A 12,004-nucleotide genomic window follows, 5' to 3' on the forward strand; every position below is an offset into this window, starting at 1 on the left:
GAGTTGTTCAGGCAGTGCATTAAAGGGGCTCAGCCTAGCATGTGGTCTCTGCATACATTACGGGGTGATCTGGTGAACAGGCTGGGCTGGGCTGTTCCCAGCAGCAGTGCTGTCTCCCCAAGCCAGGAGCTGATTGGTGCTGCCAGCGAACATTCTTGAATAAACCCATTCATGTGCCTTATGTTAGAGACTTCCTGCATTTTCTCTTCAATAGCCACACACCCTGGCCAATTACAAGTGGGCCCCAGGTCTTCATAATGCCAAAGCACACAGTCTTTACCCGTAACCAACTTTTAGTAATAACCACAACTCACATTAGCTGAGCCCTCACCATGTGCGAGGGTCTGTGACAGCGCCTTACAGGTGTCATTTCATTTCCACAACCACCCTATAAAGCAGGTATTGTGAGTATCCCATTCTGCAGATGAAGGAGCCCGCGCAGTTTGGTTCCAGATGCGTTCTTTTATCCCCTGCCCGCCCCACTGCCTCTCTCCAGAGCTTCAGGGCAATTTGCTGACCAGAAAAGCTAAGGGTGGTCTCGAACTCGTAAAGCTTAGCTATCTCACTGTGATTCCTTTAATAGTATTTTGCTCCTGTTTTAGGGTAACCACATAATTTATCCTACAAACCAGGACACTTTCTAAGAGTGGAAAGAGGCACTATTAATAATTAGGCCAGGACAACAGGCTTAAACTGAGACTGTCCCAAGAAACCTGGACACAGAGTCACCTCATCTGTCTCAAACTGTCCTTTCTCCTGAAATACCTGCCTTTGAGACACACACATAAACCTGGAGCTTCAGCAGATCATCTGACTCTACTTTACAGAGAAAATTGAAACCACCAGATAGGACTCTCTGTAACTCCTTGCCACATACAGATCTACCTGCATCTCTGACCACCTTTTCTTATTATGATAAAGGATCATCTTGTGATCTAAGCCTGGTTCTTCTTCCCGGGCTCTGAATCTCAGGCTTTGCTTCATTGGTCATCTCCTTTCTTTCCTGCCTCTGCAGCTCCACTCCCTACTTGCTTCTCTTCTCGGCATTTAAATATGTTCAAATCTCTCCCATCTTAAAAAATCAACAGCAATAAAACTTCCCTCTACATTATGTGCTCCCTTCACTTCCATCCTATATTTCTCCTCCCCGTCAAAGGTAAACTTCTTTATAGAGTATGACTTATAAACTCCTGACCAGGTCTCTACAGCCCTGGTAAGCTGCGTCCAGTCCGTCTTTGCAGCCCCACCCCAGCAGTTCTCCACCTCACTCTCTCTACCCCACCTGGTTGGGATGCCGTCTGTGCCTCCATGTGCTCGGCTCTCTCCCACCTTGGGGATCCTGCACAGGCTGGTCCCTCTGCAAGGAATACTCCTTTCTCCTGTTTCATAATGGCTCCTTTGAGTGCACTTCAATAATCCACAGACTGTTTCAGTTCTCTCCGGCCACCTTCATGATTCAGCATAATCACTCTTTTAACCCTGACACTTAAAAAAGAAGAAAAGAAAAGAAGAAGGCAAACCATGTATCAAGTGCACAGCAGGCCCCAGAATAGAAGGCCCCAGAACATGCAGGTCTCACCTGGCTTTGCTTTGGAAGGGAAGTGACTTATTTGGAACTTATCTGCTAATAGCTCCTCCAGGACCATGGCTCTGCTGTGTGGCTCCCCATCTTTCCAGACCCAAAGAGAAGCTGAGGAGACAGTCTGATCAAAGGTTTGACCCTTTATGACCCCTGCATCCTCTCCATCAGAGCAAGACAAGATTTTCACTGGCCCCTCTTTCCCAAGGCTGTTGTATCAGAAGAATTGGGGTGGGAGGCTTATTTCTCATTGACTTTTTGCCCCTAAAAACACAGGCAGAAGAGACAGAGGATCTAAATTTTGCTGACTCAACTACTTTATCATTTATAATAGTATCTCAGTCTAGGTTCCGCCCAAAGAGAGCTTTTGACAAGAACTTGGGTGAAGGAAGTCTTTCTGGGAGACAATCCAGGAAGCAAACCTCAAAGAATGAGGAACATGAGAGAGGGAGGGGAGAAAAGTCAATAAAGGGCGTGTCAATGGTTGGTTACAGCTGTTGGCAACTGGGGCTAAATCTCACTGAAGTGCCGTGGAGAACAAGGCTCAGAATTGCCCCATGGAAGGGCAGGGAGGCTGGGACATCTCCCCATCAACTCAGTGCTCCACTGGCTGGGCTGCCTCTGGGGTCGGTACACTCCCCCACACTTCCAGGCTGCACTGCGCCTGTGCTGATGACCTTCTACTGCTTCAGAGAAAGCCCTGAAGCAGAAAATCAGAGATGCAAACTGCAGGGTGGGGGGCACAATCATGAAATTGTCACCACTGCAGTGTAGAAATCAACTGAGTCAAAGGCTGTGGTAGGGAACCCTAAGTGTCTGCTACAAGCAAGATGTTAGCTGGAACTCCCCCTGCTGTGGTTTCACGAAGGTGTCCATGTGACAGGTGTCAGGAGATCAAAGGCAGTGTGAGGGAGCTCCCCCCTCATGGGATTTACAGCTGGGATGAAGGGGAACCTGTGTCACTGCTCTTGGAACCCCTTATCCATGGATGGGGACTTGAGAGAGGGAGATGGGAAAGAAATTTCTTTGGAAATAGCTTATTTTATTGTGAGTCCCCACCTTTTCCCTCAAAGGATAGACAATGTTGTGTCTGACCACAAGCCAAGTGAGCGGACTTTAAGGAGAGCACTTGGAGAGCTTTGAAATGTGTGCTCTGCAGGTGAGGGTCTGAGGAGACAGGAACCTGGGTCAGGCCTGGGAGAGTTAGAACTGACTGTGGATTGAGATGAGACTCTCACTGGGCAGCCAGGAATGTGGTGCTTGTTGTGGATCTTGGAATTTGCCAAGATCTTGCCTTGCCAAGATTGGCAAGGAGTGTGTTCTGTGGGCAACCCATGAGACACAGCCTGCTTGGTTGGTCTGGGTACTGTACAGTGGGGACAGTTGGAGGGGCAAGGGGAGGAGATGAGATGTATGGCCAGATGTCCAGGGGCTGAGAAAGGAGTTTCAAAGGACCAGCCAGAATAGAGATGCATCCACCCTGGGTCAAGAATAGGAGAGAGGGAATCAGCAGAAACTCTTAAGAACCCACAAAACTGCTCCTCAAGAGAAAAGAGTCCATCTTAACCATCTGCCAGACCCGCAGAGAGCAAAGCCACTCAGCCTGGTAAGAACAATTTCATCACCTTCCCTCCCTGCCCCACCTCCTGGAGAGGGGGAATGTGAGTTGGGGGACGTGAGTTGAGGGAAGCAGAGGTGAAGGGTGAAGCTGAATAGAGAGCAGGCCCTTTCTCTCTTCCCCTTTGCAGGCTTCCAGCCTGAAACAGATCCAAGCCAGGGGAAGGGAGATTGTTTGATTCTAATTTAATTTTGGAATTTTCCATATTGCATGGGACAGGAAGTTCTCATTTCTGAACTGAGACTAGAAACCAAGGCCACAGTTCTCATCTGGGGCAGGGCAGGAGAAGACCACTCCACTGAAGAAGATTAAAGGAGTAAAGAGGGGCAGGGTGTGGCTTCAGGGCAGGGCCAAGAGATGAATAAAAGCCAAAATGGAAATCAGATTTTCAGAGCACTTGAAAATCACGTTCTGAGATGTACTTTCTCCACCTTGGACCAGGAGGGCTTAGCGAGGATGGGGGGTGGGGGGTGAAAATTATTTTCCTTTGCTCAATAAGCATGATGTACTGTTTATACTTATTTATGGAGACAGATTTAATTAATCTGAACACAGTTACCTTTTGGCTGATCAGTATATTCACTGTAGCAGCCTTGAAGGTACCTTTGGATCTCCTTTCAAGAGAGAGCTTGTCTTCAGCTGTGAGGGTGCAGTTAACTGACAGCCTCCAGTGGATCCATTTTCAGGCCCAGCCCATGACTGTGCACAGTGGGGGAGCTGGATCTTTGCTCCAGAGCTCACTGCTGAGTTAGAGGAGACTGTCTGCTCTGCATCATGGTCCAAGGCCCTCCTTGCTCAATTCTGCTTCCTTCCCCTTTTATCTTTTACAGGCAATACCCTCTCCCCCATTAAACCTCTTTCATTCCTAACTTCAGCATCTGCTTCTCAGAGAACCTAACTGATAGCCTCACCCTTTAAACTCTGAACATTATGCACATGACCTTGTTTTCATTTTTTTCCCCTTTGCTTTAATTATTATTTTTTCAAATGGGAAGATTAAATAAAAATGTTTTTATACTCAGACTGAGACCTGATCTACCTTTCCAAAAGCTCCCAATCCCTGAGGTTTGATACTCATAAATTGAATTTTAAGAACTATCCACTCATTCTCTTCTTCACTTAGGAAATCCTACTCATCCTTGAGGTCTCAGCTTAAATATCATTTCCCCTTGAAAGCTTTTCCCTGGCCCTCCTGACTTCAACTTTGCTAACCCCCCTCGGTATAGTCTCTCCTGCTTTATCCTTCGGTAAGACTCATCATACCTGCAGTTACTGGTCTATAGTCAGTGGTTAGCCTACGAGCTCCACAACGTCATGATCTAAAATTTTTGGTCACTGCCAATCCCCCAGCACTTAGGACGGTGTCCAAGCCATAGAAGCTGCTCAATAAGTATTTGATCAAGTGCCAAATTTGCTAACCTAAAGATATGACATGTTGGCACAGGACCAGAACTGAATATATCTGCCTCCATTGTGCTCTTGGTCTTGACACACCACTCTTGTTTGCTCATCACAGCACAGACTCAGGGAATTGAGTATTAGAAGAAATTTAAAGATTATCTCATCTGCAGACCCATCTGATGCCAGAGATGCTGCAGAAAATCCAAGCAAGTCATTGTCCAGTCTTACCTTGAGCACCAGGGACAGAAACTACCTCCCAAAGCCACCCATTCCATCCTGGACAGCTTTGACCATCAGATTTTCTATTTGGATCAGCTCTCTGGTCCAAACTGCTTTTTTAAGGAGAGTTAAAGTTCTTCCTCTGGTTAGTCTCTCAAGTAGGAACATAACTAACTTTAGATAGAAAGACTTCATTCATTCATCCATTCCAAAAATATCAATTGAGTGCTGCATGTGTCTAGCATGGGGGCCAGCAACAGTGGGACATACAGAGATGTCCCAAAACATGCAGTCTGTCTGGGGAGATAAAGATGTTTATAAGATCAAATGATCGCAGCCACAGAGTAACTGCCTAGGGAGAGCCGAGGCGGAATATGATAAGAGCCAAAGGACAGGGCCGGATGGGAAGTGTTCTAAGAGCTCAGAGCAGGGGGTATGTTTGCAGGGTCTGGAATACAGACAGGGGGAGTCTAGGAAGGCTTCAGTTAGGAAGTGGGATTTGAGCTGAGTTTGAGGAACAGGAAACATGAGTCAGTGTCTAAACCATTTTGACAGTCAGGCTCAGAGAAAGAACTCTTCCCAAGTGGACAGGGAGGGGCTTAGTGAGGATGGAGGAAGTTAGAGGGCTGCTAGATAGGGTGAGAATTATTTCTCTCTCCTCAGGACTGTCAACCAGTCACTCTGTCTCTAGCAGCCTCCTGACAGCTTGTCTTCTTCACAGCCTTGGGGGCTGACCAAGTCAGCCTCCTGGGGGCTTTGGTCTGCTGACATGGGGACCTTTCCATGGCTGCTCCTCCTCTCACTGCTCCTGGAAGGTGAGCGAGACTGCAGCTCCAGGACAGGAGTGTATCCTGCCCCCTCTGTTCTCCTGTTCTGCTGGGCCTTGGGCTTCTGCTTCCTTTGGGGCTGAATGCTCCTGTTCTTCTGGAGTAAACAGGAATAGGGTGTGGCTTCAGGGAAGGCCCAAGAGATGAAGAAATCTGGGGATATAGAAGGGAGAGGAGCCCCATGATGGCAAATGGAGAAAGTAAAATTTGGAGGCTGAGGGCACAGATGGAAGCCAAGCCCTGGTAGGTGCTCAAGCAGGTGCAGCAGAAAGCTAGAGTCAGAGAGGCAGCTGAAGGACAAGATTGAGTGTGGGGCCATTGAGGCTGCTCAGTTGAGATTGAGATCATGGCCCCACTGCCAGGCTCAGCAGCCCAGAGACCAGCTTTTCTTCCTTTATCTGTAGCCAAAGGGTACTCTGGAGATGGTCCAGATCCTGAGGACGTGCTTGCGGTCCTCCAGGAGTCCATCAGTCTCCCCCTGGAAATACCATCCGATGAAGAGGTTGAGAACATCATCTGGTCCTCCCAAGTAAGGCTTGCCACTGTGGTGCCAGGGAAAGAGGGACATCCAGCCACCATCATGGTGACCAACTCTCGCTACCAGGGCCGAGTGAGCTTCCTGGACCCCAGTTACTCCCTGCACATCAGGAATGTGACCTGGGAGGACTCGGGGCCTTACCAAGCTCAAGTCAACCTGAGGACATCCCAGCTCTCCACCATACAGCGTTACAACCTACGTGTCTACCGTGAGTTTAGGCTGGGAACCATGAAGCTGCTTCTTCTGGCTCTCCTGAGCTTCCCACACAAAGGAGTAGGGCTCACAGGACTCGGGGTTACAGTTTGAGGGGCTGGGACTGGAAGGCAGACTGTCTCCTGTGTGCCCAATCCAGTATCTGAGCTGCACCACAGGTAGAGTGACCTGGAGCAGCAAGGCCCCGGGCACTGAGGTTTTCTGTGGACATGTCCAACTCAGTGAGAGGGGTCAGGGGTTTTGTGTATTGACCTCTAGGGGGCCTTTCTGTCCCAGTGAGATTTTGCATCCAGGAGATGAGTGCCACCATCATTCTTGAGCATTTTATCCTCTTGTGTGACTTGAGGGCTACTAATCAGTATCTCCTTCCTTCTTGATCCCAAATTTCTTCTTAGTGCCTGTGACACTGACAGATATTCTACCTTGAATCTTGCAGAGACATTGATTAAACTATAAATGCCCCTGGGAGAGGTGATAGTATGTTTTGGGATCAAGAAGGCAGAATGGGGTTTGGAGGAAGGTGGGGTACAAAGGTAAGAGAGAGAAAGCAAGGCAGAAAGGGGAAGTAGAAGATGCCAAAGACACCTCTGTCTACCTGAGCAGCTGCCCTGGGACCTTGCAACCATGGGTTTTATGGCAGTTGGGTTTTGTTAGTTTTTGCTTATTTGTTATGTAGGTGAAGGGGCTCTCAAAGGGCTGTGTTGAGGAGCTTAGGAAAAAGACCCAACCCCTTTTTACTTAAGGGGTCTTTGTATTTCTCCTTCATCTAGGACGGCTGTCGGAGCCCCGGATCACCGTGAACTTTGAGATGTCTGGGGAAGGTCCCTGTAATGTGTCCCTGACGTGCTCTGTAGAGAAGGCAGGGCTGGATGTGACCTACAGCTGGATATCCTGGGAGGACGGCGCTGACGCAGCCCATGAAGGCTCTGTCTTCAGCACATCCTGGAGGCCTGGGGACAATGCCCTCTCCTACACCTGCAGGGTCGGAAACCCCATCAGCAACGTCAGTTCCCGCCTCATCCCTGCTGGGCCCTTCTGTGCAGGTACCAGGACCCCAGAGACAGCCCCTGAGCTACTGCAGGACCTCAAGGCCATCACCTCCCTCCCCAGATTTTCCCAAGAGAACACACAGAATCTAGAACCTAAGCCCTCCCATAGAGACTCGACACCTTTTCCTACTGCTCCCAAGTTCCAAAGGTCTCTTCCAGTCTCTCACTCAGCTTGAGATTGCTCCCCAAATGTCAGTTGCTGAGCTTCCGTGAATAGAGTATATGTGTCCAGAGACACTTGCAAAGGAACATCAACTGACTGTGAACTTGAGACCCGTCCTGTGGGATTAGGGGTAGGTGTCTGCCCCTTAATCTGGGCCTCACCCCTTCCTCTGGTGAGTGCCTCTCTCCTTCCCTTCTTCTGCCCCAGATCCTGGCTACACTTTGGAGAAGGCCTCCCCTTCCTTCTGCCTCCCAGCCAAGGGATCGCTCTTCCTCTTGCTCTTGATGACCCTGGCCTTGGGACTCTGGCGCATCCGAGTCCAGACGAGATGCAAAAGGCCAAAGATGAAGAAACTCAGGAGAAATAGAATGAAACTGTTAAAGAAGGGGAAGCCTGGTCCCAGCCTGGCCTGATGAGTCTTTGGGGACCCCTGCCGAGAGCTTTGTTTCTTCCCAGCCCCCAGGGAATGCTTCCTCACCTCCCAGGGGGCTGAGGGGTGGATGTCCAAAGGGCCATACACTCGAGGGAAGGTTGTCTGGCAATAAAGTCAAATGAAGTGACCACCACTTGGGAGGAGCTGTGTTTGGTCCTTGGCTGTAAGACTCTGCAAAACCCCACTTCCCTCCCTTTCCTCCGTCTCTAAGCGTCCTCCTCCACACCCACATGCTTCCCTGTGCTTGCCTTTGGGGAAGAAAGTGAGTCTAAAGACTCGTACACGATGAGGTGTTGGTATGTTATTGTTCACACTTATCCCATTACCCACCAACATACATAATATTTAAAATCTAAATAAGAAAAGTGAGAGATTCCTTTGAACCTAACTGAATCTGCAACTCCTAAATGGGAGAATTTCAGGCACTGAAAACCCTATACAAGACTGGTGTTATTCCTGCTAAGATTTTTCTGCTCTCATACCCCTTACTTCCACCCTGGCAGATGAGTTCACTTAACTACTCCCACACACCCCTCTCCAATCTAGAGGTCGTCCTGCCCAGGGAGATATGACGCAGCCTGGTGCAGCCCTGCTCTGGGACTTTGCAGTCATCTCCCTGATGCCAGCTGCTCTGGGCCTCTGGCGCCTACCCCACAGAGATGACAACTTGGCTGGATCAATAGCTGAGGTTGGGACCCTTGACCTCTGTTTGTGGTTGATGTTATTGTCCTGTCTGTCCTTTCTCTATAGATTTCCGTGTCTCAGACCTTCTCTCTGGACTCTTGTCCTGGGTTAATGCCCACCCTTTACACACACATACCCTGGCAAAGGCCCTTAAATTTATGTTCTTGCTTTTTCCCGAGCCCAACAATCAGACTGAACTCCTCTCCCAGGACTGATGTGCCACTGCCCAAGTCTTGGTCATCCTCTCAAAATCAGATCTTGTGGATGTTATTTATCGCAGCTTCCATGGGGGTGGTGGTGGCGGGGGCTGGGGGGTTGGGGAGGGAATTGGAAGCCGTCCAAGTGACAGGACATGTGCAGGTAGTGAGTGAGTTAGAAGAGGTGTCCCTGTGGCTTGGTGGTTAAGTGCGTGCGCTGCAATGCTGGTGGCCCGGGTTCAGATCCCGGGTGCGCATTGAGGCACCACTTCTCCGTCCATCCTGAGGCCGAGTCCCACATACAGCAACTAGAAGGATGTGCAGCTATGACATACAACTATCTACTGGGGCTTTGGGGGGAAAAAATAAAATAAATAAAATCTTAAAAAAAAATAAGAAGAGGTGTGTAGGATACAGTAGCGAGGGGCATCGGGTGAGATCTCAGGAGATCTGGCCTCTGCTCTGCCCCTCGCCTCTGGCTTGGGACACTTTGTTCAGCAAACATCTCTTGGGCCACAGTCCCTTTCCAAAGGAACACACACTTTGGAGGAGAGGCAGGCATAGGGGCACGCCTGACATTTCTCTGGATCTCACTTTCCCCTCTCTCGGTGAGGAAAAGAATGCTGACCACCAAAGTGTCTTCCAAGAAAAGGCAGTGGAATGCACTGGGGACTGTGGAGACCAGGGACACTGCTTTCAGGGCCTTGCAGATTGGAAAGGGAGCAGGGCATAGGAAGTAGGCAGGGGCTTCCTGTCTAGGTTTTTGTGCAGGAGATGGAGCCCCTTGGGGCTTGGGAAGGAGGTCGTAAGGGTGGGATGCCAGTCCCCAAAGAGCTCCTAAGACTGGCAACTGATCCACTCTGCTCCCTGGGGCCCTGAGCCCTTGTCTTGCTGGAAGGCAGTCCCTGGTACGAGGCTGGTTCTCTGGGCCTCCCATCTGCCTGAGCAGCCCCACCTTCCAAAAGACCTGTAGTTCTAGGACCAAGCCTGCAGACCCCAATTCTTCCGACTCCTTTAACGTCTTTCTGGAGACTGACTGGAAAAGACCAATAGGAGCCCATCTTGCACACTCAGCGGCAGCTCGTTTCTCATGTATTTCAGAATCCGGCACACAGAAGGTAAATAAAGGAATGAATGGTCCCTGTACCACTGGTCCCTGGCTCTCCCTGGAATTTGGCAAAGTCCCTTCTTCTCACACCCAGTCTCTGAGCAAAGAAAGGCTGAGGCCCCCAAACAGCCCAGAGCACCTGGAAGAGGAAGGCTGAGACCCTCAAGAAGGTGGACTATAAACTCAGAGAGGCCCAGGCCTCTTCCTTTGCAGGAAGCCAGAATAATAGTCCCCTGATATCACTTTATAGTTTGCAAAGTTTGCTCACCTTTTGAAACAGATGAAAGCAAACTGGGCGGAGGAGGGTAATATGTAAGCACCTACTAAGTGTCAGGCACTGGGCCAGCACTGGGGAGGCAGAGAGGACAGTCTGCCCTCAAGGAACTCTTTCTGGGATGTGTAAAGATGTAATTACAATGAGGTGTGACGAGCTGTGGGTGAAGGTGAGGGCGTGGTGGGAGGAAGCAGGCAAGGTGTCCTGGAGGGAAGAGGTAAATAGAATTTTGACTTGTGATTAGCAGTGAATCCAGGGAAGGGAGAAAAAGGACATTCTAGCCAGCAGAAGATGAGTGCTAAGACTCTGGAGTGAATTCTAGGGCCTGCAAGGCCATACATTGCGTGATAAAGGGGTACATGAGAAGCGAGGCTAGAGAAGTGGGCAGGGCCCCTCTGGTAGACTAAAGACTGTGGGGGAACTCAAGGGGGACCAGACAAGCTCCACACCCTCATGGAGCTAGAGTCTCATTGGGACAGAAGCCAGGCCACAAACAGTTCAGTGACAACCATGAGAAACCATACTTTTCTGATCTGCTGCTAGGACCAGTGTTCATAGGCACGTGGTCAACAGAGTTGCTGCAATTAACAACATTTTCTGATCTCCTTGTCAACAAGTTGAAAATATACTGGCTGACCGCTACTTTGTTTAAGTAGAATCCTAGTTGGTCGCATGGACTTTCCCAGAGAGTAATTATTATGGATCAATGACAACCTGGAGGAAAATCTTTTGTTTTGGGCCTCATGGACTATTTTTATCAACTTTCACTTCTGTCATGGTGAGGGAACACGCAATAGGGCTAGGTTCCTTTTTTTACCAAAAAGACAACAGGATACATGGGAATCAGAGCAAAATAACAATAATAATAAAACTCACAAAATGAGCTTCCAGAAAAAAATGATCATATCATAAACTTTTAAAAATTGAAAACTATTTTAAATCTCAAATTTACAAAAAGTTACTTTAATGTCCAAATGAGATTAGCTTATCCTCAAGAAAACACTGGAGACAGCAGAAATGAAACCTTGGACCAGACAGAGGTGTAGCTGATTTTAATGTGGGGGAGGGAGATCTTTCCAGTTGGTTGGTGAGGAGCCAACATGTAGAAAAGGCTTTGCTCTTTGACCCATCTTTCCTGAGCATTCTGCCTGGTCTTGCTTTCATGCTGTGTCTACTAACATATTTTCACTATAGTTTTATCACTGTTATGTCAGTCTGCTACACTGTAAAGTAACATAAGCTGAAAGCACCACTGTGAGAGAATTTGCTGGAGGGATGGTGGGAGAGGCCACACCACTGCTCCCATCTCCCCCACCTCCACCCCCACTCACACTTCCATCTCAGGCTGTGGCATAAAGCACCCAGACGTTTACACCTGGTAGAACTTTCCAGCAGTCAGAGTCCCTAAAGATGGAATGGGTTACTACAAGGGGTGGTGAGCTTCCTGGCCCAGGATGTGGTCAGATGGGGCTGTCTGACCACCTAGAGGGAGGATGAGGCAGGGATACTGGTGTGAGCAGTGGTTAGATCCATCCTGTAGAGTCTCTCCTGATTTGAGGCTACCCTTCCACGAATCAGACGCCTGCTGCCCTCAGTTTGAGTGATAGGAGTTCAGACTGGGGTGAGATCAGTGTGCTGCCTTGGAAGGAGGCTTCCTGAATGGGAAGAACCAGGGCAAGTATGACTGCTTAAGCCTGGTGG

General features: G+C 49.2%; 1 protein-coding gene across 2 annotated transcripts; it reads left to right on the plus strand.

The window, feature by feature from the left end:
* Positions 1–5,438: 5,438 nt before the first annotated feature.
* On the plus strand, positions 5,439–8,163 carry SLAMF9 (SLAM family member 9). Of its 2 annotated transcripts, XM_087418755.1 has the most exons (5): positions 5,439–5,632; positions 6,049–6,173; positions 6,249–6,390; positions 7,166–7,438; positions 7,815–8,163. In XM_087418755.1, exons 1-5 carry the CDS (start codon positions 5,587–5,589, stop codon positions 8,018–8,020), a joined length of 792 nt encoding a protein of 263 aa, XP_087274881.1. In that variant the 5' UTR covers positions 5,439–5,586; the 3' UTR covers positions 8,021–8,163. The 2 variants fall into 2 exon arrangements, with proteins under 2 accessions (XP_087274881.1, XP_014652517.2); XM_014797031.2 differs by having other exon boundaries at positions 6,049–6,390.
* The last annotated feature ends 3,841 nt before the right edge of the window (positions 8,164–12,004 follow it).

Source organism: Ceratotherium simum, chromosome 2, assembly GCF_057802395.1.
Source record: "Ceratotherium simum simum isolate JZ-2026a chromosome 2, ASM5780239v1, whole genome shotgun sequence".
Lineage (NCBI taxonomy): Eukaryota > Metazoa > Chordata > Mammalia > Perissodactyla > Rhinocerotidae > Ceratotherium > Ceratotherium simum.

What these genes read in the sequence shown, in the direction of transcription:
- SLAMF9 (XM_014797031.2), top strand. Translation starts at nt 5,587, where the DNA reads ATGGGGACCTTTCCATGGCTGCTCCTCCTCTCACTGCTCCTGGAAG. An exon ending in CCTCTCACTGCTCCTGGAAG is followed by an intron (nt 5,633 to 6,048) that starts GTGAGCGAGACT and finishes CTTTATCTGTAG; the next exon opens with CCAAAGGGTACTCTGGAGAT. An exon ending in TTACAACCTACGTGTCTACC is followed by an intron (nt 6,391 to 7,165) that starts GTGAGTTTAGGC and finishes TCCTTCATCTAG; the next exon opens with GACGGCTGTCGGAGCCCCGG.